Below are 26535 nucleotides of genomic sequence, written 5' to 3'. Positions count from 1 at the left end.
AAGGGTAAGGGAGAGGAGAAAAGTGTGACCGCCTTCCTCAAGAGCCAAAGAAGAATGTTTTTTGAGTTTTGCAGCTGGGATGGACAAGGCTAAGCATCAGGCTTTCAAATGAATTAAAATTCTGTCTTGGTCTTTGGTTGATTAACAGGCTGGTGAAAATAGCCAAATTTCTAGAAATGAGAGCAGCTGGGTACTGTCTCTCCTAACAAGACCAGGTTTCCTCCAGAAAGTTTCCCAGTTATCTAAAAAGCCCACACCGTCTTTTGGACATCATTCAGACAGACAGCAATTTAAGGAGAACATAAAACTTTGGATATGGCAAACGTCAAGGAACACGGGTTTGAGTCTGACCCATGGCCTTTTGCCGCATGTCTTCCTCGCTCTCCATCTGCTTTCCTGTCGTTTCTTCACTGTATTTGTCTGAAAATTAAAATAAATGCCAACATATTTTCTTATTTCTGTAGTTATACTAACTTAGTAATATTTCTATACATCCAACCTTTTTTCTTGTACTTATCCGGTTTATATGGAGGGCTGGGTGTTTTATTTCAAATGTTTTATTTTTTTGTTGTGCTTGTCATGGATTAGTAAAGTTTCAAAAGCATTAAAAATTCGAGAAATTTATTAACCACCATAAACTTGAATAAACACAGAGCCAGTACTAAATTTTAATACATTTTAATCACTGCAGTGAAATGGTGAAACCCTTATGTTATAACAGTTTCTTTCTTTTTTACAGAAAATTGTAAAAACGGCAGAATAACAAGATTTGAAATGTTTTTTGTTTTACTAGCCGATGCATCTAAAGAGTGAGTACTGATTGACCATCTCCTCCAAGCCCAAGCAGGTATCCCGGTATTTGTCAGTCTGACACTCTTCTGCTGTAGGCCAATACTCAACCCAGGTTCTCTCACCAATTACGTACTCGAATCTGAAAAGAACAATTGAAAGAAAAATAGTGTTTGTGTGACCAATCAGCAAAATACAGAATAAAACAACTGTGATAAATATACACAGTTCAAGATAATTACATTTATTCACTGAAGGTATGATTAATGAATAGAACTCTGAGATTAGTTTAAATATACACCACACACAAGCACAGCCAGACAAACAATATACTTACGTATTCTTTTTGTCATCTCGGTGAATATCTTTATCTGAGCCCATGATAAGGTAGGTTTTTCCTTGTTCCAGACTTAAAGCTTCTCTGCAGTGTTGATAACTGAGAAATATGCGCTGTTTATTCAGTGGACCAACATCAAGACTCCCTGTAATTAAGATATGACAGTTGAGAGCAGTGATTTATGAATGACTGAATGTGTTGCTCAAGTTATAGTTAAACACAGTGCTGCTGTGTTCATATACATTCCTAGTTGTATCATCATAATACAGTATTATATAGATAATACTAGTATTTTGTCAATATGCCTATGCTGAGTATTAAATGTTAAATGAGAAAATGGATATCAGTAAGACAAGCCACACTGATAGCAAATGGTGTCAACCACTAAATGTACCTCTCAGTACAAAAGCATGCAGCAGTTTTATAAAATGCTCGATTTGTCCTTCAAATTGCCTATTTTTTTGTGGCTATAATAGAAACTAACTGTCACTGCTATCTTAATGCCACAAAAACAAACTAATAATTTCTTTTAAAATAGACGTTTAAAGGACGTAAGTACTTGCCTTCTTTGATGGGGTCCAGCACTTTGACTTTGTGACTGTCTGTGGATAACTCTTCTACAACCTCTTCAACCAGTACTTTGTAAGCTGTGGGCAGCCAAAGTATAGTTTTTAGCTTTTTGCTTTACTATATTCTATTAAATAAATCTAAATGTAACCCATTTATGTTTGTTTACCAAAGTCTATTTTGCTGGTCTCTGTACTTTCACAAATCTTATCTTGGCGGTCATCATTGGGGATTTTTTCCTTCTTCTGCATACTGCAGTTCTCTGTAAGTACAGAATAGGGACAGGGTAAAAATGCAAAGCTGATGTATACATGTGTGTGGATAGGTGACTGCAGGTATATGAAGGTCGAATATACTATTTAAATCTCATTTGCTAAAATAGGCGTCTTTTATAATTGTAGATTAGTGCATAGATCTAAAGTTACTAACAGCACCCTAGCTAGTTATGAAGAACAAATGTACTTTCACAGGCCAGAATAGTGCAGTGTGAAAGTATACCCAATGATTCAAAAGCTCGCAGAATCACCTTTAGCAGTAATAAGTAATTCTTTATAATAAGTTTTATATATAATAAGTAAATCTTTCTCTGAAATCAGTGTCTCGCATCATTTGAGGAGTTTTAGGTTTGTGGGGATTTGCCCCTGTATAAGTCTATCATATTCCTGCCACACCATTTCAAAGGGGTTGGGGTCTGGACATCGGTCCCAGCTATCCTGTTATAGATTTGCTGTGTGCTTGTGTTTTTGTTAAGAACCAGTTTTCACCATGATTTAGCTGTTGGTCAGACAGCCTCCTATGCGACTCAGGAATACTTCAGGATACACAGGAGTCCATGATTGATTTTTCATAACTGTATGCCAAAAAGGCACTGTGACACAGGATCAGCATATCCACAGCTTCAGGTGCCTTCCACCCACCCTCAGGTTTAACCAGTTCATTGTCAGGAAGAACTTGCACCCAAACAAAACTACATAAAAACCACGTTTGCTCAAATTTTGACTATTAAAATGAAACCTTTACTTTAATCACACTTCTAATGCTGTATTCTGTACCATTTAAAGTTAATAGAAAAATGCATGAAAACATTTTAATTACTGTTGTAAAATAAGCTTTTCTAATCACATGTATATGATTGTGTTTACCTTCAGCACATGTGCATATGTTATCTCTACAGAGCTGCAGTAGTTTTCCAGCTTCCCTCTGTGGATGGTAGAATTTCACACAGCGTGTTTCTGCAATAAAAAAGAAGGTATTTCTCTATTATTTTGTGACCGCTATGGTAGATATAACAATGTATATGGCAATGACAAATCACGCACACAAATGAACTTTGAACATCCCATCTTAATCCATACGGTTTAATATGATGTCAACCCAACCTTTGCAGCTGTAACAGCTTCAACTCTTCTGGGAAGCTTTCCACAAGGTTCAGGAGTGTGTTTATAGGATTTTTTGATCATTCTTCCCAAAGTGTATTTGTGAGGTCATACAATGTTAGATGAAAAGGCCTAGTTTACAATCTCCATTTTAATTCATCCCAAACCTGTTCTATCAAGTTGAGGTCAAGACTGTGCAGACCAGTACATGCTGCCCGTGTGTCTGTTCCAAGAAAGACCTCACCATTGTAACGGGCTGGCATTGGTGTCTACCCATCCCCGCACATGTATGTACGGACAGAGTAAAGCAGTGGAGACCTGGCTTGTGTGGTCTTATGTTGCTAACGTCAAATAAAGGTCTGTTGTTTGATTTAACTGACTGGCTTTGAGTTATCCGGCTAAACTCCACACAGTATGCCCGCTGGACCTGCTAGCTGCTCCTTCCTCGCCAGACTGCTGTTACACCATGTCTTGATGGACCTTGCATTGTGCACTATAGTGCAAAACCGGTGTGTTGAAACATTCTCATCCTCAAACTGTTGCCACAAAGTTAGGAGTGCAAAATTGTCTTTTTTTAACTGGAACTCCTGACAAACAATCAAACTTTAGACTTGGCACAATGGAGTCAGAAAAGTACAGCTGCTCGGCAGACAGACAGCACCAAGAGACAGCATCTCTAGGTGCTTATTGGAACACCTGAAGGTAACAAAGGTAAGATGTTTATAAAACTCACGTTCATAGTATTCATAGACAGATACAGCTGCGGGTTGTAAGACGCCCACTGGCATTTCCTGTTTGATCCTAAAAGCAATTTCCTCTGGTCGTGTGTGAGAAACCTGGGAATTGAAATACAGACACACACAAAAGTGAAAAACATAAATAAACACCAGGGTAAAGGGGAAAAGGGGGGATAAGGAGAAAGATTGGTGTGATTTCCAACCTTGTCCAAGTAAATGATGAGTGAGCCTCTTTCTGACAGGGCTTTGTTCATCTCATATTTTGATATGGTGCGGCCACGTCCTTTAGACAACTAGAGAAACACAAAAAGGCCCATTTTTAAACAATAAGAGGTCTTATTTTTTTCTTTAACTGTAACCACATAACTTAATGTGGGTGTCTCTTCTTACCAAATCCAGGTCTTTTGTTTCAACAGCAAAACCAGTTAGTAAGCCAATATCCAAGATTGACATGCCTGCATCACGATCCCTGTTCTTATACCTGTAGAGAGAATGATAAGAATGATTCAAATGACAGCAGAGTTAAATGGACGGGAACAAAAAAATCCTGTTAAGCCAATACTATTTCTAAAGTGTCGTTTATATTGTACTTACATGACCTCTATCCTAAGTTTGTATATCTTTTCATTTGCATTTGATTTTTCTGAAAGAATAAGGAAAAAGAAAAAATGAGCACAAATAAATAAAATGCCATATACTGAAACAAACAGATTTAATGAGATAAGTAAAATAAAAAGAGGAGATAAAGGACATCAAAGTACCTTCTACGAGATCCACTGAGAGGGTAAAATTCTGACAGTCACTCTCCCGTTCTTTGGGCTTAGCGTAATACAGTGATACCAACTGTTGCATCAGAAGAAGTGTGTTTTTATATTGTGTGATAAATAAGTCTTTGTTATACTGTTCTTTTAAGATTTAAAAACCCTTGTCTAGGATTCTGAAATGATCAACTAACAGATAACTTACTGTCACTGTTGCTTCTCCTGTTCCCCTAGCAGTCACTGTGATGTCCTGGTTTATATTGTTAATCTGTTGGGATTAATATGTACAAACACACAAAGATGTGTTTGTACATATTATGAGAAAAAAAACAGAGATAAGCTCACTTCGCTCCCACCGACTGAATTAAAATTGCATTGAATGTCTGTTAGACAGGAAAAAAGGAAATAGACCAAAAAGCTTGCAGACTGGTGAGATGGATTGCCAAAAAGACAGAAACACTAGCAGTACTGAGATTTATTTACTGCTAGAGGACATGTTTTCAGACTGACAAATTGTGCTACATGGTGACTGTGTTTGTGTTGCTTCTTCTCACCTTAGACGTTCTTGTGGCATAGTGGTTGTTCTGATTGAAATTGTACTTTTCAGGTGCCGACCTTCCTGGCAACTTGATGTCCACATTCAGATCATACTGTGGTTCGTTAGCGTTGATCCAGTACTCTGCTACAGCTTGATAGACCATTATAGTAGCCTGGAGAGAAGAAAAGTGGGGGAGATAAAGAAAGGCAAAGGTTATAAGGTGGGATAATATGTATAAAATATCTGTATAAGATATTGATTGACAGGAAGTTTTGTGTTACCTGAGTTGATCCATAGCCTCCGCCCACCTTCTGTTGTGTGTTGAACCATCTCACAACATGTCTGGCATCTTCAAAGTTCTTTATTAAACAGCACAAGACAAGAGTAGAGTTTAAAAAAAATATGGAAAACATTTTTCAAAGGTACTTCAGAGTTTTAGGCTTTCTAATCTGCTTTTTGCTTTTTATTTGGGTATAATTAAAATCCAGTCCAGAAACTTGCCTAATGGAAGAAAACAGCAATGTTTTTCATAGTACATAATGAAGCTGTCTTATTTGTTTTCATTTGTGTTTGCACACAATAATAACACAACATAAAACTAAACGGAGAAATTTACATTAAATAAATGGTAATTCGAGTACTCTGGAATGGTCCGATGGTATTTTAATACTGTAAAATAAATTTTCAATGACGACATGTCGTTAGTGGGGTTAGGTTAATTGGAAATACTAAATTGAACATAGGTGTGAATCTAGGATTGAATGTGAGTGTGACTGGTTGTCCCATGTCTATGTGTTAGCCCTGCAACAGACCTGCCCAGGGTGTACCCTGCCTTTTGCCCTAAGCTGGGATAGGCTCCAGCGACCCTGAAAAGGATAAGCGGAAGCAAATGGATGGATGATATAATTTGGACATGCTCACCTGAGTTTTGACAAGAGCAAGAAGAGCATAAGCTGTGGTTTCCAAAGTGTAAATGCCCCCTCTAGGTACAGGCCAGTGAGATAGCTCTGACAGACACAATCACACAAGTGCATTTTTATTACTATAATATATCTTGAACACATCTACCTCAGTAGTAAATTTGCGAATATAGTAAAAATGTGAATATACATATCATCTCTGCGCCTGGTTGCGCCTAAGTGAGTTTTTAAGAGAGAGAGTTTCCCCTGTAAAGAGAGTTCCTGTGGATCTGTAAATATTGCAACCCACTAACTGACAATTCCTTTTGTTGTCATCTTTGTTTGTAACTTTACTGTAAATAAGCTCACTGTCGCTATCACTGGACCTGTTCTGATGTGACCCAAGATGAACTCACATCTTGAGTCCTTTTGCACCATTGTGTGTGTGTGTGTGTCTGTCTGTTTGTCTGTACAAACCTGGCGAAACAAACTTGTATAGGGTCTCTTTGTTGAATTTGTTTTCATTAGCCAGTGCATATGATGTCATGGCCACAGCATAAGGGTTGGTGACACTGGGCAGGCGCCTCTCCAGGTAGGCCACTGCTTTGTCTATACTGCCTGGGAGACTCTGGGCAGATGAAAAAAGGAAAAAGAAAGGCAGATAATGAGTGACAGGAAAACAAAACATAAAGAAATATAACATTACTATACTATCTTGGAATGTGGAGCATTTGTTCTTCGTCCTTTTGTGATCCTCACAAGTCTCATTAATTGAGAAAGTTAAAATTAGAAATTGGACCACTCAGTATAACATGAGCAATGCACCAGAATTAAGGCTTTTGTATATCCAAGTCATGAGGAGGTGTAGTCTGAATATTTTATGTTTTTATCAATCTATAATTTACAAGATCTTCATACAGACATGACCAGAGAACATGTTGGTGAAATTAATTAAATTCTGTCTGTTTTTGCTGGTCTGTGGTTTAATTCTTCAATGCAAGTGCAATAGAAAGTATCACCGTTTGATCATTTTAGATACTTTGTAACAACAATGTTTGCAGGTGAAATACTCACATTGACAGTGTCGGAACATATTGAACGTGACTCTTGCATTGCAATGAGGCAGAAAGCTGTCATGGAGGCGTCTGAATCTAAGCCGGCCACATCACCCTACAGATGAAGCACAAACATATTATTATTATTTCTAACAGAACAGTTTTTAATATTTATAAAAGCTGATTGGCAGTTGTATAACTGGTTTCTCATTTAGTTATAAGTTATTTTGTATTTTAAGTATAGATGAAGAACTGGTGTTAATAAAATCAGTGCACTCACATTCATTGTTGACTGCAATACAGGTGCAAATTCTTTGAAAACACCATCAGGTTGTTGTCCTGTGAGAATAAGGTACTTGACAGCATCACAGATCACATTATCTTGTATTGCAACCAGATGATGGGCCATTGCAAACACCTTGGCAACATAGGCAGTCAGCCTTATAGACAGGAAGAGGGGATACAATAGCTTAATATAATTTATTTGCCCTTACTATAAATTGGCTTTGCAAAATCAGAAATTAAAGCAGCATATGCAAAATATTATGTAAGAATTCATGGATGTTTGTGGGTGCCTCACCAGGTGCTAGCTGGGCGAGAAGGAAATGCAGAAAAAGATCCATCATTTTTACGGAAGGCCAACTCATTTGTGTAACCTTGATGAAACAATTAAAAAAATAAAACAATCTTTTTACTTCACTGCTATTCAACTTGCATCTGACTTTTATCTATTGGAAACAATTTTGAGGCGCTCTGTGTGTTTATTTTGTCACCAAAGAATTTATGTACATCTGTGAGAGCCTACCAGTTTTTATATGTTGGAGAGCTTCATTACGTTTCCCAAAGCCCACAGTTTCCCACTGGTTGGTTTTGTCCAAATACAAGGTTGCAATAAGAGGCAGGGTCATTGAGATCATGTTCTGCTCTCCACAGCCCGAGGGTTGTCTGATTAGAGTACCCATTGAGTTACCGCTAATGGCATTCTCCACCAGCTGAGATACTTGTTCTCTCCCTGCATGCATACACATACAAAAAAGGTTCACAACACCCATTAAGGTAGTCAGTCCCGAATGTCAACAATAACAATATATAATAGAAGCTTCAGGGTGATATAGCCACTGAATCACATAAACTGTCCAAATATCAAATATTTCTCACCTGTCACAGAGATCTGTGTGCTAGTAGGTGTGTTTGGAACCAAATCTTTCATTTGAATTCCACTGTTAAGAAGTTCGTTCTGTACACCATCTAAACAGAGAAAAAAATGTTTTATTAAGGTGAAAATCAGTTTGTGACTTAATAATTAGAATCTATCTTTTTAATAGATAAACTCACTTTCTCCTTTCTTAACAGGATCTAAAGTCACGATCTTTGGATGTTTAACCAGTACGCCCTCAGGCTGGAAAACAGACAAACATTGGAAGTCATTATTATTTTAGCAAAGAAAAGTGCACTGGGCACAAAAGAGGAAATAAGTCCATAATTAAATTAAGTCCTCCACAGTTTATCCTTCTAAGCCTAACTGCAGCCTTTATGACTTAACTCAGTTTAACTTTGCAGGCTTGATGTGTGAAGTGAACCTCTCTCGGTGTGTGAGAGAAGTAGCCACAGCAGCAAAAATGCGAATGATGTTAGTAGTCAACTTACTATTGCAGCTATAAAATGCGTACTTTGTAGTTGCAATAGATACTGAAAGTGTGCTGCTTAGAACAATTAAGTGACTGTGGTGGTTTACAATGTTATCATATGAACAGAGTATTTTTCCTTTAAATTCATAAAATATAACATTATCAATATTAATATGAAGCCAAAACCCTTTACAAAATCACAATATATAAACCACAAATACTGACTTAGCTTGAACTGTCAGCTCTATTTAAATTTCAACTAAACTGTTATCCATTTTTAATTGTGCATAATTACTAAACAACATTTACATGTGACTGTAAATGTAACATTTCTCCCAAATGAATACGGTGAACGCATTTCAATAATATATGTCAATGTTGATGATAACCATGATTTTTAGAAGTAAAATGTGGATAAAACTGACCTACATTATCATAAATAACTGTGTAGTTTTTCTTTTGGCTAGCTTTTGTCAGTTTGCTGTTCACTACTGATTAGAGTACTGTACTGGTTCTTCATCTTCCTATAGTCACACTTTAACCAAAATCCTTTTTTACAAAATAGACACAAAAACAAGCAATGAACTAAAAATGCATTTGACGAGTATGATTATTGTTAATATTTTGATCATTTCTAAGATTATTAAGGGACATTCTTTTGGCAGTGATAATCATGTAGTATTATAACAAAAGTTCAGCACATATTGTTAGTCTACAAAATTATCAGTCTGATGTTTGGTCTGGGATTGAGCCAGACTCCAGTTATTGTTTCTGTCTGTTCCTTTTTGTGCCTAAACCTCAACAAACAATAACTTTCAAATTATTTTATTACTACCCATTTTAAATGGCCTTTTCACATTCAGATAAGAAAAAACATTTTTGTTTTATTTAATAGAGAATTGATAACGAACATATTTTTGGGCATCCAAATAGCAAACATTGGTTTTCTTACCACCACCCGCAACATCTTCATGACTCCATCATTGAGATATGAGTCCTTAACAGCTGCTTTAACCTCAATGTGCCGTTCTCCCTCCTTCATGGGAATAATGACAAAAGGTACAGATCGTGTGGTCTCTGGCCCAACAGTGACCTCCTGGCGATACCTACCACGTTTGGAAGCTGAACTGCACACATGCTCCTCCTCAGTTAATTCAATGCGTACCTTTATAAAATAAAAAAAGCAATGACAAAGTTGGAGAAGAGATTGAAACGTGGTATTTCGAACTGGAAGAATACAAAGCTCATGAATAAATACAGAGATTTTTAAGCATTCCTTTAACTTTCTGCAATTTCTGTCTGTGAAGGTTCTCAGTCATCCAGGTCATCGTAGTCAAAGGAGCTTGCAAAGAAAAGCGTCTGGACACTCCCACTAGGTTTATATCTGGGACTCCCCACCATTTGACCTTAGAACTGAAGAAGCTTCTCGGATGAGAGGTGAAACGTCTTCAAGTAACTTAAAGAAGTCCAGACGCCTTTCTTTGCAAGCTCCTTTGACTTTCTGCAATTTCATTTCTCCTTATTTATATAAAACTAAGTTAATAAACTCAACAGGAAAAAGGGCTGGTACTCTTCAATTTTAGTTGATGATAAACCAAATATGATAAGCCAACCTTAACTAAGGAAATGTAATCATCCTGGCTAATGAAAATGAAAATGATTTTAAGAACACAACACGAAAATGCACATGATAAACTCACAAGATGACACCTTTGAACATCACAGTGTTTCAGTCCAGTAATTACTGTAGTTCTGTACTTACAGTGATACGATCAGGGCTGTAGTTGTGGAGGATTGCTTTAATTTCTATCTGCTCTCCACGGACAGCAGAATAAGGCAGCCTGAGATCAATGAAGAAATCTTTCTTGACAATGACCTCAAATGGATCACCCACACAGATTCCTTAAAGAAAATATATAGAAAATAATGACATTTAAAAAAAAAAAAGTAAAGGGAAGGCCAAAAAAAGCCATATTTTAGTCACCAAGTCTTCACCGTGAGTTCTTGACAGACTGATGCCGGTGAACTGCCAGGTTGTGATTGAATCTTGCAAAGGAACACTTCTCACAAATGATGTGGTGTCACTGAAACAGAGAAAAATGTTTACAGTCTGAGAGATAGCTTAAGATGTAACTGTGATAATTAATTCTCCTATCACTTCATTTGTATTTGTTTGTGATTTACAGTGACTCACCAAGGTGTGTTTCTAGGGCAAGGAGGCAATTTGATATCAGACCAGAGCCAACTTTCTGGGAAATTGGTGCGAGTAACAATTTCATTGCTGTCTATGAAACTGTTGTCTTCTCCTTCACCTGGATTTTGATTAAAAATGATATAATTTTGTGAATTTTATGACACATAGTATGAATGGGATAACCCCTTCCCATTTTGTTTCCATCTCTTACTGCGAGCCAGTTTGAGGTCTTCCTCCCTCTTCTCTGCTCGAAGAGTTTCCACTGCCTTGCAACAGCGCAGGAAAGCATCACGGCAGCCTTGACCATCAACAATGTACTCGCTGCGGACCTCACAGGTGTATGAAAGGGGGGTTTCCTTCATGCCATCCAGACAACACTCAGATTCTACTGGGTCTGTATAATTTTTTACTGAAAAGTAAAGAAGAAAGTATAAGAACTGTGATTTACTGTAAAGTTACAAACATATATTTTTAAATATGTCTTTTTGTAAAGTAAAAACTGGGATATGTGTGAAATTATGAATTAATATGTGGTTATTTATGTAAAATATATATTTATATGTATATACTTACATAAGCTGCTTCTGACATCCATTACAGCAGCGTTGCGTTTCTTTCTGTTCGCAGGCTGGCATTTAATTTCTGTAAAATGCAACACAGACGAAATATACCATATGAAACAAGCCTGAAACTGAATTTGGTTTTTGTGTTACTAAAATAGGAAGAATATAACACAACCTTTTTTGTTGGACTGTTCAAAAACATGATAGAAATAATCATCATTCTTCAAGGGTTTAGCAGTGAAGCCGAGAGAAAAGTATTAGACAACGGTAAAAGAGTGGGATGCTCTGTTGCTTTGTCACCTTGTCTATAATGGGTCTTTGCATCAGTGTTGGACTCAAACAATAGCCCAGCATCAAAGAAGACACCCATACTGTCCTTTCCTCCACCAGATGTGCAGCCTGTGTCATACTTCTCTACTATGTCCCACACCTACAGGTTAAAGTACAAAAACATACAAGAATGTAAATTGAACTGTAAACTTACAATAAGATGACTCGAATATGGCTCACAAATCTAAAAAAAAAAGGGCTAAAAAATAAAAAATGTCTTGTTGACATTGTATATTATTACGTTAAATTCACTGTCATATTTTTAGTTTTTTTTATTTTTATTTTAGAGTTACAATAATCTGTCCTCCTCTCTACACACCCTCAGAGCAACAAATAAAACTGGGGACCTACGGGCTGTCTGGCGTATGTCCCAGCTAGGCATGGTAAGTTTCAGGTTTTTTGTATGTATCCATCCATCCATCCATTTTCTTCCGCCCAAGCCCAAGCAGAGAAGCCCAGACCTCCCTCTCCCCAGCCACCTCCTCCAGCTTATCCGGGGGAACACCAAGGTGTTCGGCAGACCAGACGAGAGATATCATCGCTCCACCTCAACTGGCTCCTTTCGATGTGAAGGAGCAGCGGCTCTGCTCTGAGCCCCTCCCGGATGGCTGAACTCCCACCCTATCGCTAAGGGAGAGGCCAGCCACCCTTCAGAGGAAACCCATTTCCACCGCTTGTATTCACAATCTCGTTCTCAGCTCGTGACCATAGGTGAGGGTAGGGGCGTAGATCAACTGGTAAATGGGTAAGTGGTTTGTTCACCACAACAGACCGGTAAGCGGCCGCATCACTGCGATGGCAGCACCAATCCATCTGTCGATCTCCAGCTCCCTTCTCCCATCAATCGTGAACAAGACCCCAAGATACTTAAACTCCTCCACTTGGGGCAGGGTCTTGTCCCTGACCCAGAGTGGGCACTCCACTGTTTTCCGGCCGAGGACCATGGCCTCAGATTAGAAGGTGCTGATTCTCATTCCCACCGCTTTACACTCGGCTGCGAGCCGTTCCAAGGCAAGCTGGAGGCCATCACCTGATGAAGCCCACCGGACAACATTATCTGAGAAAAGCAGATCCTGAGACCACCAAAGTGAAAGCCTTCCGCCACTTGGCTACACCTAGAAATCCTGTCCATAAAAATTATGAACAGAATCAGTGACAAAGGGCAGCCCTGGCGGAGTCCATCACCCACCAGGAACAAATCCAACTTATTGCCGGCTATGCGGACCAAGCTCTTGCAATGGTCGTATAAGGACTGAATGGCCCATAGCAATGGGCCAGACACCCCATACTCCCGGAGCAACTCCCACAGGACCCCTCGAGGGACATGGTCGAATGCCTTCTCCAAGTCCACAAAACACATGTAGAGTGGTTGGGCAAACTCCCATACGCCCTCGAGTATCCTCGAGAGGATAAAGAGCTGATCCAGTGTTCCATGACCAGGACGAAAACCGCATTGTTCCTCCTGTATCTGAGGTTCGACTAACAGATGGACTGTCCGTTCCAGCACGGACTCAATGTCCCCAGTCTCCCTCGGAATGCTGTTGAAGCTCTGCCAGAGGTGTGTGTTGAAGATCTCGTGGACCGGGGCCTCTGCTAGACGTTCCCAGGACACCCTCACTGTACGTTTGGGTGCGCTGGGTCTGTCCAGCGTCCTCTCTCGCCACCTGATCCAACTCACCAGCAGGTGGTAATCAGTTGACAGCTCAGCCCCTTTGCCTCTTTACCCGAGTGTCCAGAACATATGGTCGCAGGTCTGGTGATACGATTACAAAATCGATCATCGACCTGTGACCTAGAGTGTCCTGGTGCTACGTGCACTTATGGACACTCTTATGTTCGAACATGGTGTTCGTTATTGCCAAGTTTGGCCATAACGTCCCAGTAGGACAACAGAGTCTCCAGGTGGAGCATCCTCCAGTGCCCTACTCAGGGACTCCAAGAAAGTTGGGTACTCTGAACTGCCGCTCGGTGCACAAGCACGGACGACCGTCAGGACTTGTTCCCTGACCCAAAGGGAACAAACCCTCTCGTCCACTGGGAGAAACCCCAACATACCAGCAGCAAGCCGAGGGGATACCAAGATACCCACCCCAGCCGGACGCCTCTCACCCAGGGCAACTCTAGACTGAGACAGAGTCCAGCCCCTCTCCAGGAGAATGGTTCCAGAGCCCAGGACATGTGTTGCGCTGACCCCGACTATATCTAGCACTTCTCAACCTCACGCACTAACGCAGCCTCCTTCCCCACCAGAGAGGTGACATTTTTGGTATGTATGCAATACGTAAATTAATATGAAATCCAATATGTGCAATTTGTTTACTGTAGCTAAACAATTTACAAAATATAAAAAGGAAAAAATAATTGATAAATCACCTTTTTCTGTGTCAGGCGGTGCTTGTTGTTTAGGACGTAGACACCTTTGTCAACTGCAACCAGTCCCACTGTGGCCTCTGGATTTCCTGTGACTTTCAGACTAAACATCTTGCGAGGCTCATAGGCTGGAGCAGGTCGTGAGGATTCCAGTTTCAGCTAAGTAAGGGTGACATGCAAATTTGTATATGTTAAAAATGAGTACTACTGTAGAAATTAGTAACATTTGTGCATTTTGGCTGTAAAGATTCACTCTTTCACAGCTCTTGAGTCTCTTACAGTGCCCATGCAGGTGTCTTTTACATCCACCCAAACAGAGTCTGATACCACTTCATTTGAACTTGTATGATAGTAGGCTATGATGCGGAACGATGGCAGCATTTCTTTGGTGATTGGTTGTATCAGGGAAATCAGTACTTGGCCTCTTGTCTTATAACGGCCATATTTCACTAGCTGACCTCTGCTCTGGATCTGGGGAAACACATTTACACATTAATACCTAACACCTTAAGCGCACATGTATGTACTATGACCAGTTGTTGCATCACAGAAAAAATAGCTATATATACAAAAACAAATAAATACGTCTCTCACCAGATATGTGATGTCATGATTTTGATTTGGCTGCTGGTTGAGATTGAGGTTGATTTTTAGATTGTCTGATATTTTGAGCTCAGCTGCATCCACACCTGCAAATATGTTTCAATAAATGCTTTAGTTTGAACACATCTTTTAGTGCCTGTTTCACACAGTATACTTCCACTTTTACCTACAGTAACAATCTTTATACTTTTACTTGATGCAATGCTTCTTCAAGATTTTTCTCACCTATGTGGATAAAAGTTCTGGTCTTGCTCTGGTACGGTCTTGCTGTCATCTCTGCTCTTGCTTGTTTATCAGGTGTGAGAATGTTGTCATCGGTCATTGCCTGTAATTAAAGACACACACACATAAGCCATACTAAGCATAAGACAAACATTCATCTGCTTTCATTTGCAAGTATACAAGGATCAGTCAGGACCTGTAATTAAAGGCAAGCATACATAACCAATGAGCAACAAGTTAAATTAAGTGATAAGTAAGTGATAATTTTTATTGCTTGAGGGCAGCATTTGTGTGAGCAAGCGTTAAAGTGGGCCAGAACAATCCAAAATAGCATTCTGGCAGCCACTGTGCTGCCCTATTATTATTATTATTAAAAGTTATTTTTAATACTGTCATTCTTGTTTTTATTCTAAGTAGTTGCAATAGTAGTGGAAATAGTGTTGTTTTTGTTGCTGGGGGTTCTTTTTAAAGCTTTTTCAGAACTTACAGTTATTCTCAGCTCAGCTGCATTTCCTTCTGTATTGATGGTGAGCCGAGCCATGCCGTTAGCTGCAGTGAATCCCCTGACTGCCCCAGGATTAATCACTACTGGAACGTTTTCTGCTGGTGTTTCATCAGGATTTAAAACTTCAACCTAACATCAGACAAGAGAAACTGAATCATGACCAGTGATGGGCAGTAACGCGCTACTTGTAACAAACAGCGTTGTTACAGCAACGCGTTACTTGTAACGCATTACTGTAATCCGATTACTTTTTTCAAGTAACAAATAAAGTAAGGGATTACTATTGCAAAAACGGTAATTAGATTACCGTTACTTTCCCGTAGGAACGCTGCGTTACTGCGTTACTAAAACCGGGATTTTTTTTGCTAGAATGTCTCATGACAGTGACGTAAGCGAGTGCGACGTTCGTGAAAACAGCTGTGTGCAGATCAACAATGGATAATATAACGAGTGCGGGAGAGAGTATGAGCATGCAGCGTTTAAAGCATGGAAGTACTGACCTTATTTTGAGTTTGATTCCATAAAAAGTGACAAAAACATTAGTGTCCGTTGTGCGTGGGAAGAAAACTTCTTTTTACAGCGAAGAAAACCCCTAAACTTCCAAGCAAGCACCGAGTGCGCTACGATGTAATGGGAAATTCACAGAGAAACGGATTCTTCAACTGACCGCTGCGGCACACCTGCACCAGGGCAAACCTCCGCCTACCCAACTCCTGCTTTACAGGTGAAAATAGAGCAACAGGACCGCTAGTCTTTGACTTTATTTATTTTCTGCTGTGTTTTACTTGCACTTATTTGAGTGAAAAAAATATTTTATTTTATGTGCTGGAATGTGCAGAAAATAGGTTTAAATGTTAAACAAATTTCTTCCAGTCAGAGAATGTTACATATACTTAAATTTTTGCTTGATGCATAAAGTTAAAAGATTAAAACTAATAAAACAAGTTTTAAAAACATTTTGTATGATGGATTATGCAGAAAAAGTAGAATTGGGTTGAAAGATCTATTGCTTTATCACCTGTTCAGGTTGTAAATCGTGCTTTTAAAAAGTAACTAAGTAATTAATTACTTTTAAGAATAAGTAATCAGTAATTAGTTACTGATTACTTTTTTCAAGTAACTTAACCAACACTGATCATGACACTTTCTAAAGCAATTATAATTTCTTCAAATGCCACAACTGACATATCAAATTTATGACTTTACCGTGTAACATTATGTCAGACTATGTAAATGTAAATTAGTGCTTTACCACAACATCGAAGGACATTCCTGGCTTGAAATATTTTGGAGTTCTTTTAAAGTGGATCGTATAGGGTGATGTAACAATCTGGATACCTCTAAGCTCGGCCTCCACCATTTCACTACCTGTGACAGGGTACAAGAAAATAATTATACATACTCACCAAAAATTGCCAGGATTCGTAAAAAATAAAACAAAAAACAGTAATTTCTCATTTCTGACACAGATGTTCTTATTTTAAATGTGTGTGTGTGTGTGTGTGTGGGGGGGGGGTTCTTACCACTTTCTGTCAGCACACTGACAGATACAAATATGGCGCCCCCTACAAGGCTGTTGATGTCCCTCTCAACTTTTGTTATGTCTTCCCTCCTCAGTGTCACCTCTCCTTCACCATTTTCAATCTAATTCAGCAACATAAAGATGTTCATGTAAAGATATGTTCTACACTTATAGCACAACAATACAGTTTCTGAATAGTAGGAGGTATTTAAACTCTTATGTCAGCTTTGCTTTATATGGACATGCTAAATCTTAAGTATAAATATGGGCTCACCAGCACTCTTTGAAGAGAGTCTGGAAAACTCTGCTTACTTTGGTCCTTTTTGATGACCCCAAATACCACATAGGCTGTTCCATCCACCTCCTGACCAAACAGATACCTTAAACCATGAAATAAAGATGTGCTTGTGAACAACCAGTTCAAACCCAGATCAAAATGTAACAACAAACAATCACATATATACTACTTAAATCCACAAAACAATTACATACGTAGCTTTGATTCTGACGGTGAAATCTCTGCTGTTCACGTGGAAGAACTGTGTTAATGGTGTCAGTTTCACCTCAAAACTGGGAAGAACTGCAAGATTAAAATATTTTCTTTGTCAAGTTCAAATTTCTTTTTGTATTGCACATTTAAAAACAGTAAAGAAATGTTGTGCAGGTACTGTACTGATAATGGGATGCTCACCATACTCTTTGACCTCAAATTCTGCAGAATAGATTTGCTGTGGGTTGCTCTGGAATTTTGCCACCACTTTCCACAGTCCAGTACTACACACACATGCACGCACACATAGATTGCGAGAGAGATATATATTAATCAATCAAATAGTCCAAGCATTTGTAAAACTGAAGGCAGCACATTAAGCAGACTGCAGACTATATTCTACACACAGGATCTAATTAGACTACAATTGCCAAATTATGGAAGTGTATAAGTTATGCAAGATTGATTATATAGTAAAAAATAATCAATGTAGCACATACTAGTGATGGGTCGTTCGCGAACGAAATGGCTCTTACAGCCGGCTCTTTGAAGTGAACGACGCGAGCCGGCTCCTTATTGGGAGCCATGAGGGTTTTTTTTTCTTTCTCTCACCCTCTCTCTCGCCCTTTTTTCTGCTAAACTCGCACACGCGGCCTGTACTTTGCGCTGGGCAGAGGGGGGAGGGGCGTTAGTTACACTGGCAGTAGCACAGGATCAGAGCCAGAGAGAAAGAGAGCCAGGGACAACAACGTCACATTAGAAAGGTATAGTAATCATCCACTATTTTCAGTTGCAGATGATAAAGGATTCAGAAATCATGCAGGCCCATATGACAGAGAATGTGCATCTTCTTTTTGTTTTAATATTTTAATTTATATTTAATTGTGTTGTGGTTTGCAGTGTTTTGTGTTGTTTCACGTTAAATTTGTTTAAAAGGAAAAAGCTGAAAATTTAAATAGTTAAAAGTTTAAAATGTAAATAGTTGTTCTTTGTATTATATGATTTATTTATTACATTTTATGTGGAGTGAATAAATAAAGTATATTTATGGTGGCCCTTAGAGACAAAGCACGTACAAACTCCAAAACACGTAAAAACTCCAAAACGCGTAAAAACTCATACGCACTTACAAACCCCGAAGCATGTACAAACTCCAAAACACGTAAAAACTCAGAAGCACGTACAAACTCCAAAACACGTAAAAACTAAGAAGCATGTACAAACTCAGAATCACGTACAAAAGCCAACAGAAGTGCTCCAGGATGCTAGGGCGCAGTGTTGAGCTTTTGTTTCCTAGTGGCTACACAAGCCAGGAAGTATCAACAACCGGATTTGGTGTGTGGTAGTAACAGGTGTATAGGAATTTCTTTCACTTAGGTATTAATCACATTATGTTATTGTATTAACATGTCTGACACTCATACTTAAGACAAATGGTAGGGGGTGTAGCAAGGATGTTGGGGGAAAACAGGAACTCCAGAGGACCAGTCTTTTGTCTCTTGAGGACTCTGGGAAGTAGCAAGGGAGTGTGAACCTTAAGGTGTGAAACAGCTGTGTACTGCCTTTGTTCCTGGAGAAGGTATTTAGCTGAGAGCTATGCTAGGCTCAGGGAGAACTCTGCTGACCGTCTGTCCCGCGGCCATGGAGGGCTCCACAAGCTTGGTTGTCTGTTCTTTGTGTGTGCATGGATTAAAAGAATGTTAGCTACCGCTCAACGCTCGTCTGCAGGCTTTATTTAAGTGGAAAACTTCCACAACAAAATGGCGCTGCGAGCAGGGTGGTCCGTGTGGTCGCTGAACAACGGTTCCGTGGACGGGCTGATCACCCCTGAGGGAAAAGGTACCTTTGTCCTACCAGCTGTTGAAGCAAAGGAAATGGAGGAGTCACGGAGCCGTGTGTTTCAGTCACCACCGAGATCATCGATTTTGAGGGGACTGCTGCAGATGGGTGAGTTGTAGCTAACTTGTATACAGTCATGGAGAGTTTTTTGTCTGGCCGAGGGGGGGAACGCTGGCCGACCCCGGAGTTCGAGTCTCCGGGGGGAAAATCCTGGCGGTTTGAGGCCCCAGGCTTGTGTTGGGTACGGCTCATCACAAGGACAGTGGCTCGCGCACGTTGTTGGGGAGAAGCCGGCCCAGACCTGTGTTCGGTCCAAGTACGCCACAGGAACGGCGGTTCGGGTACACTGTCGGGGAAAATCCTGGGGTTAGAGTCCCCAGGCTTGTGTTCGGTTCCGGTGTTGTGCAAAAGAAAAGCAGTCTTCTGCCAGAGTAATTGCAAAAACACCGGGCCATCACAGGGAACGGTGGTTCGAGTCCACCGTTGATAATCACGTCTGCACAATACAGTGTGTGGAGTGACGGTATTTTAGCACTTTTCTGCCGGTAAGGGAAGAAGGCCATTGCAGGGGACGCTCTGAATGTAAAGGGAAGCTGGATCCAGTAAAGCGGTAGGCCTTCCACCAAGCGGCCAGAGACAAAACTCAATACGTGACTGTATGGTAAGAATTGAGTAAATGTGTAGTGTGTAAGATTGCAGAGAATGGTTGTGTGGGAAACGTTGATGTGTGTGTAAAAACAGTGAGAAACGGGGTTACAAAATGTTGAAATGGGGAACAAAAGAAAAAAAAAAAAAAAGAGAGAGGAGTGTAGAAATGTGTGTAAAAGTTGTTTCCAACTAGAGGGAGAAGGTGGTACTGCAGGCCACCAGCTCCCCTAGGGTGGACACACACGAAAAAATTTTTTTAGCAGAATTGTTGATAAAATAAGCAAAATAGGAAGAGGGTTTGGTGTTTTTCAACGTAGAACAACTACAATCTCTCTGGGTTTTTAAGAAAGGGGAATTCAGAACCAGAGAGGGGAGAGGTGTTGTTTTAAGCAATGAGAAGAATGATCAAAATGTCTCAGTGTGTCACTTGCAGGTGAAGAACAGACCTGGATCAATTTTCCACGTGCAGCAGTCGGAAGAAAATTATAGGTTAACACCATTAGAAACACTCAAGCCAAGTTTTGGCTAAATTGTTTTACAGCTTAACTTCCACGTGTTTGTCACCCTGAGAACACAAGCTACAAAATCTCTCCCTGAAGACAAGAAATGCAGTTCCAGAACAACGAGATGGATCTCAAGAGCTCACAGCAGCATCCTGAGCAGTGAAGAAAGGGTCCAGCAGCAACAGCTGTGCAAGACAGCGACAGCAAGGAGAAAAATGGCATCATCATGACTGGATGGATGGATGTGCATTTCCAACGAGCTGCACCTTCACTGTGTGTGAATGGACTTTTGAAAAGACTGCCTGAGTTGGACATTTGCCACTTTCGGCAAAAAAATGGCAAAATGAGACCGTGGAAAACACAGGACAAAGCTGAAAGACAACTGACTCTCACTGGACTGCTGCAAGGGGGAGAGATGAGATGAGACCACAGTCAAAGGAGAAGGGGACAACATGGAGGAAGGCTGTTGTAGTGTGGGAATAAAATTTGGGTTTAGGAAACTGGGAAGAAAAACGACTGCCTTGCGTGGAGAATTGAAAGGTGTCTGGAGCACCGCAAAGAGGAGAGGTACACAAAAAATAACACAAACAGAAAAATGCATTAATCCTACTAACACAAACACACATGCAATGAAGCTCATGAAGACCAAATAGCATTTTAAACATTTCTGTTACCATCATCTTGTCCAGTTAGCTTAGTAGGTTAAGAAGTGATACATAGACTAGTGAACTAGTATTATTTTTGGGGAAGGATGATTGAATCAGCGGTGAACAGAATGCTGCGGGAGGGTCAGATGAGTGGGGACTAATAGATTATTGAGTTTCTGGTTTCTGATGTGTGGGGGAGGTCTTATCATGACACACATCTGGGTACATGGGGAAAACAAAAACTCATTTTCTAATAGCTGTTGCTGTTGTGTGAGGTGTGTGACTGGTGGATGAAAGTTTTGGAGATTTACGTGGCTGATGCATTTTCTTTTGGTACCACTTTGAACCTGCCAATTAGTTTTGTTTTTTCATCATTCTAACAGAGTATGTTTAGACAAGTCCTAAAACTAGGCCTTCATATTTTTTTGATTTTTAACAGTGCACTGAGATTTTTGTTTGGCAATTTTCTCTTTTTCAAGCAGGCCTGCAAGATCGGAATCAAAAGCGCTATACAACATGTTGATCAATCGCAAGTGAGCTTCTCCAAAATTAAAATGGGCTCGGGAGAAAGCCACTTATTTGGGACAATCAGAAAACAAGTCCCTGGCAAAAAGGATTCAGCGAGGTAATCCATTCTAAAATTCTTTTTTTTGTTCTTTTTGAAATGACGTCATTGCTGGCAGTAGAAACTTATTGCGACACAAGAGGTTCTGCTATCAGCAATAAACACGGGGATTGACTGGACTGACCAAAACCTGACTGACTTGACACCAATATGCAAGATTGCACCTCCACCCAGAGAGACAAAAGGGTGGATGTATATATGTATGTTTCTTTTTACAGGAGCAGAAAGGTGACAGCAACATCCTGGGTTGCATGGGCTTTTGAGCCGTGCTGACTTAACCTTTTAAATGCCACTTTCTGTGTCTTTGTGAATTTACCAGGGGTGTGTTATTCATGACCTTGTATTGTTTACAATGCAGAGGTCACTGTGAGAAAGTGTGCATACAGACGCGCTGCGCTAACATCTATATCACTTTTTCCACAGCAGAGAGCATAATCATATGATCTAATCACATGATTTACAGCAGGACACACCACTGGCTAATGTTTTTTTTTTCTTACGACAGGGCCTGGAGTAAAGCTACTTCAGGGGAGAAGCCCTGAGAATTTTTAAGAGACAGTGCACAACTTTATTGTGTATGTCTAATAGTGATAAGCTAACATAGGACAAAAGAGGGTTTTTTTCCGGGGAAGTTTTCATTTTTAAATTGCAGGAACCGTGACATGAGGGATATGGAAGGATTGACTGAGGCGCAGATGCAAACTATGACTAGGAGAGAACGCTTCAAGTGGACCAGTGAGAAGCAGGGACCATCTGCAGGACAACTGACAAACGACAGTGGGCTGCACCACTGGGCTTCCAAAGGATTGTCATGAGGAGATTTTGAACAGCAAAATCTTAAAAATAAAATGAAAGAGTTTCGCCGTTGACGCTGAGGAAGACAACTAAGGTGTACGACATGCTCTGCCTTAAATCTACAGCTGCGTTGGAACAGAAATCGAGGGATGGAGAGAGCGTGCTAAGCTCCAAAAGTGACAGCGCAAGGAAGATCAGCGTGGGAATTATGACTCTGTAAATGGCACAGACACCAGGAGCCATGACTGTGACAGAGAATGACCACCTAATGCTGTTTCACTTTGCCATGCAAAGTACTTTGACACTCTGGAGAAGATCTTTCCTCTGTGTCATTGTTGTTTTCATTTGCATGTGGGAGCTTAGATTGTGGGGAAGATCAAAGATGAACAAAGGGTGGTGGGAAAACAGTGAAGTGAGGATACACAGTGTGAAACTCCTTTAAGTGTACAATAATGTTGATGTGATATACAGAATGTCAGGAACGAAATTCTGGTTTTAATGTGATTCTTGATTTTAGAATCAAAGGGTGGGATTGTATAGGAATTTCTTTCACTTAGGTATTAATCACATTATGTTATTGTATTAACATGTCTGACACTCATACTTAAGACAAATGGTAGGGGGTGTAGCAAGGATGTTGGGGGAAAACAGGAACTCCAGAGGACCAGTCTTTTGTCTCTTGAGGACTCTGGGAAGTAGCAAGGGAGTGTGAACCTTAAGGTGTGAAACAGCTGTGTACTGCCTTTGTTCCTGGAGAAGGTATTTAGCTGAGAGCTATGCTAGGCTCAGGGAGAACTCTGCTGACCGTCTGTCCCGCGGCCATGGAGGGCTCCACAAGCTTGGTTGTCTGTTCTTTGTGTGTGCATGGATTAAAAGAATGTTAGCTACCGCTCAACGCTCGTCTGCAGGCTTTATTTAAGTGGAAAACTTCCACAACACAGGTAAATGATATTTTTTTTTAATTATTTGAATAAATATGAGTGCTTGTCTATAAATACACAAACAATACACACATGCTTTCAATTGTGTAATTTAAGTGATCTGGGTAGCTCTGTTTTGGAAGTTCAGTTCATGCTAGAAATGTGTTTTGGAGTTTGTACGTGCTTTTTGGAGTTTGTATATGCTTTAGAGTTTGTACGTGCTTTGTCTCTAGGGGCCATATATAAACATATATAAATAAAACCACTTTTTTTACATTAGTAATTCCTTTTCTGCATAATTCTATATTATTGTTAATGATTAAATAATTAAAGCAACAAAACAACCTGAAGAGCCGGCTCTTTTTAGTGAGCCGAGCCGAAAGAGCCGGATCTCTAAAAAGAGCCGGAAATCCCATCACTAGCACATACTACCCTTCATAATATACACAAATAATAATAATGTGGCCAGCTGAGTATTCTTAACAGCAAAGCACTCATGCAAAAGTTAAACTTGCTGTCCTACAAAAATTAGATAGGAGGAGATCTTTATTGGACACTTCAGCTATACTACACTGTGCTTCAGAGGGTCAATAACTGCATGCCTGAACTCAGTCGTGGTACTAAATTCTTTCCATCAACAATAACTGTCAGTGAATTTATACTGCAGCATCAACAAGAACAGTTAAGCGAACAGATAAGAGTCACATAAACTTAAACAAAAAACAATAAGCATCTTAAACAGCAACTCACATTCCAAAGGCATGATGGGAGATAACTAGCCACTCCCCACATGCCACAATAATGATAATAATAGTCACAGTAATAATAATAATACTCACCTAACAATTTCACCAAGCTGGAAATCTCCAGAATGAATGCCTGATTTTAGAGCGACGATATCAAGTGGTAAAACAATGCCTTCAGGTGTCTGGAAAAAAAATCAACCACTATTAACAGTGCACCTTGCTAGTGGTAATTTTGGACAGTGTATTAGTTTCCAAACTAATATGTAAATGACAATATAAAAAAATTCAAGACAAAGTTGATGTATTTTGGTTGTTTTGTTTCTTTGCAAATAAAATATTTGTTTCCCTTGCATAATGTCAATTTCACTTCTGAGCCCATGAAGAATAAAACACAATACCACAAACTCAATGGCAATGGAAGCATCAGTTTGGGCTGCTTCATCCCTCTCTACAGGCTCCATCTGGGGTGTCAGTGCAAACATCCTGAAATGAACTGAAGGGAAGAGAAGATGTTATTTTTGCTGCTCGGGCAGTGATGTATACATGTTGGGAGGAATAGTTAATCAAGAAATTCAGTTTAGTAATTTCATTTAAGGTCATTCATTTAAAATATGTCTTAGTCAAACTGAGGGTAATATGTGATTCTTTTTTCCTTTCAAATCTTCACTGAAAATAATTATCAAATGTTCTAACTTTTTTCAAAGGGACTGCATGGACTACACAAAACAGCTTTCTAATTTGTGTAAGGTGATGCCATAGTCACATAATTACTGTAACAAACTGTTTTTTGTCTCAAACTCAAAACTAAATTATTGTAGCAGCACCATGTTTCATTAACGTTATTGAATGGCCCTGAAATAAAATATTGAATCTGTATTAAATAAAATAAAGATAGAACTATGGAAGCATGGAACACATAACATGGGAGCTCTAGTTTTCCATTCCAGCTTTTTTCACCTCCATACATCAACTGAGCACATCGCACCCAAACACAACAAAAACCCCTCCTCTAAGCTTGGGTGTGAGTGGAGCCCTCTAGTGGGTCACCACAGAACTACCCTTGTGTGTGCTGTTTCTCAGTCATGAGGTAGCGGTAGACTCACCTTTGCTGTTTGGTGTATAAAGGGTCTTGTCTGTCTGAATGAAGATGTAACCAGACTGGAAGGAAACCATGACGACTTTCTCCAGGAGGCGGTCGGGGAACTGAGCCTGTAGGTACACATACTGCTTTGCGTTGGGATCTTTACTGAAGTCTCCTGCAGGGATCTGAAACCAGTAGGAAAAGTCTATAAAGACTTGGATGGCATATTCAATGATAATTGAATATTTAATGAAATAGAAATAACAATACTATTATCATACAGTAAACAAATAATTCAACTTACCGTTACTTTCCCAAGCTGCTGAAAGTTATTTGCATCGTTGAGGGTCACAGATGTTGTTGCCAGTCTTTTAGTTTTGGTTGGATGGTTCATCACATTGATTTCAACCCTAACGTCTCCTCCAGTGCAGTCTTGACACTCCACAAAGATGTTTTCTGCAGTTCCCACCCGCAACAAGTTTGGGGCAGACATCACTTGCCTGCAGAGTGGTGGTAACATAGAAATATGTTAATGATACTAGTATCTGTATAGATAAACACATGCTGTTACTGACTAAAGAATAAATTATTTATTTATTATGTTATATGTTCATTTTAGACACCATGAAAAACATGTTAATAATTGCTGAAATAATTATTTTTAATTATTTAAAACCAATAAGTTTTCCATTTTTATTCACGTATTTATTATATAAAGGTTTTATGACTGAAGACTATAACAAAAAAGTATTTACCAGCTGTTTTCCTATAGCTCATATTTTTAAATGCTTTTTCATGCATGAAATGATTAATCATAATATTGGATTGCACCCAAAATGCTTTACAATTCCACTATTTATTCACACACTGGTGGAAGCAAGCTACAGTTGTAGCCACAGCTTCCCTGGGGCAGACTGACAAAGTCGAGACTGCCATATTGCTCCATCGGCCCCTCTGGCCAACAGGAACACAACGACCAGGACAGAGAAAACAGGGGGATCGAACCGGCAACCTTCCGGTTACAGATGAGCTTCCCAATCCCCTGAGCCACGGTTGCCCCTTAATTCAACCTTGCTGGGAATGTGTAAAAGTACATCAGGTCTACTTACAATGGAGCTCCATCAGCCACAGAAGTGAGAGAAACAAAGGCCAGAGAGGCCAGCAGCAGTAGAGTTCTCCTCATTATCCTGATCCTTTTCTGCTGCTAAAGTAAACCGTGGCTGTGCGGCATCCTTCTTTTATTCA

The 26535-nt window shown here is 39.7% G+C and overlaps 1 protein-coding gene across 2 annotated transcripts; it reads right to left on the bottom strand.

Moving 5' to 3' along the window:
* Positions 1 to 662: 662 nt before the first annotated feature.
* On the bottom strand, positions 663 to 26535 carry LOC146516487 (complement C3-like). 2 transcript variants are annotated; one of them, XM_085163685.1, is made up of 43 exons: positions 26400 to 26535; positions 25595 to 25790; positions 25313 to 25475; positions 24608 to 24702; positions 24303 to 24391; positions 17688 to 17770; positions 17489 to 17576; positions 17271 to 17376; positions 16998 to 17118; positions 16727 to 16842; positions 15457 to 15603; positions 14973 to 15072; positions 14739 to 14833; positions 14424 to 14615; positions 14148 to 14303; positions 11745 to 11874; positions 11455 to 11523; positions 11093 to 11290; positions 10882 to 10999; positions 10683 to 10771; positions 10450 to 10589; positions 9640 to 9852; positions 8395 to 8458; positions 8218 to 8307; positions 7865 to 8071; positions 7640 to 7715; positions 7340 to 7499; positions 7079 to 7174; positions 6482 to 6632; positions 6027 to 6112; positions 5387 to 5464; positions 5122 to 5277; positions 4773 to 4835; positions 4568 to 4649; positions 4401 to 4449; positions 4197 to 4287; positions 4010 to 4099; positions 3803 to 3905; positions 2836 to 2925; positions 1863 to 1955; positions 1686 to 1773; positions 1127 to 1267; positions 663 to 931 (listed from the first exon to the last, which is right to left on the bottom strand). In XM_085163685.1, exons 1-43 carry the CDS (start codon positions 26471 to 26473, stop codon positions 790 to 792), a joined length of 4974 nt encoding a protein of 1657 aa, XP_085019811.1. In that variant the 5' UTR covers positions 26474 to 26535; the 3' UTR covers positions 663 to 789. The 2 variants fall into 2 exon arrangements, with proteins under 2 accessions (XP_085019811.1, XP_085019812.1); XM_085163686.1 differs by lacking the exon at positions 15457 to 15603.

The sequence above is a fragment of the Neolamprologus multifasciatus genome, chromosome 6 (genome assembly GCF_963576455.1).
Source record: "Neolamprologus multifasciatus chromosome 6, fNeoMul1.2, whole genome shotgun sequence".
In the NCBI taxonomy this organism is placed as follows: Eukaryota; Metazoa; Chordata; class Actinopteri; order Cichliformes; family Cichlidae; genus Neolamprologus; species Neolamprologus multifasciatus.
The sequence above is the reverse complement of the archived record's forward strand: the minus strand, read 5'-3'. Positions and strand labels throughout refer to the sequence as shown.